Source organism: Theobroma umbraticum, unplaced genomic scaffold (genome assembly GCF_002168275.2).
Source record: "Theobroma umbraticum cultivar Fairchild unplaced genomic scaffold, ASM216827v3 scaffold_51.0, whole genome shotgun sequence".
In the NCBI taxonomy this organism is placed as follows: domain Eukaryota; kingdom Viridiplantae; phylum Streptophyta; class Magnoliopsida; order Malvales; family Malvaceae; genus Theobroma; species Theobroma umbraticum.
In genome coordinates, this window is record NW_018397260.1 from 8,521,947 (window position 1) to 8,522,608 (window position 662).

At 39.9% G+C, this 662-nt stretch overlaps 1 protein-coding gene across 1 annotated transcript in view; it reads left to right on the forward strand.

Moving 5' to 3' along the window:
- The window catches only part of LOC110416287 (5-OH-xanthotoxin synthase-like), a 6,759-nt gene that overhangs the window by 1,021 nt on the left and 5,076 nt on the right, over positions 1–662 (forward strand). Inside the window, exon 2 of the mRNA XM_021428238.1 lies at positions 28–633. Coding sequence (XP_021283913.1) covers positions 28–633 — 606 coding nt within the window. The remainder of the gene's footprint in view (positions 1–27; positions 634–662) is intronic.

Sequence of the window (662 nt, forward strand, 5' to 3'; positions counted from 1 at the left end):
CCTTATCTTTGTTTCTCTTTTATGCAGAATGTGTTTATTGGTGGAACGGATACTAGCGCTGCCACCGTGATTTGGGTCATGACCTTCCTAATGAAAAATCCTAGGTGTTTGAAGAAAATTCAAGAGGAAGTAAGAAGTTTGGTAGGAAAAAAAGGTTTTGTAAATGAAGATGATATCCAAGGCTTAACTTATTTTAAAGCTGTGATAAAAGAAGCATTTAGATTGCAACCAATAGTTCCATTATTAGTACCACGAGAAACGATGCGAAAGTGTAACATAGGCGGGTATGAAATACCTGCCAAAACCTTAATTCATGTGAATGCATGGGCAATAGGAAGAGATCCCCAAGCTTGGAAAAATCCAGAAGAGTTTTATCCGGAGAGATTCATTAACAGCTCTATTGACTACAAAGGATTAGACTTTGAGCTCATTCCGTTTGGTGCTGGTAGAAGGGGTTGTCCAGGAATACATATGGGAGTTGCAACTCTGGAGCTTGCCCTTGCTAATCTTCTTTACAAATTTGATTGGGAAATGCCGGCCGGGATGAACAAGGAAGACTTAGACTTTGACGTGATGCCCGGTCTCACCATGCACAAAAAAAATGCTCTTTGCCTTGTGGCCCACGAAATTGATGTTTATTAATGGATGTATTGTTATGCTAG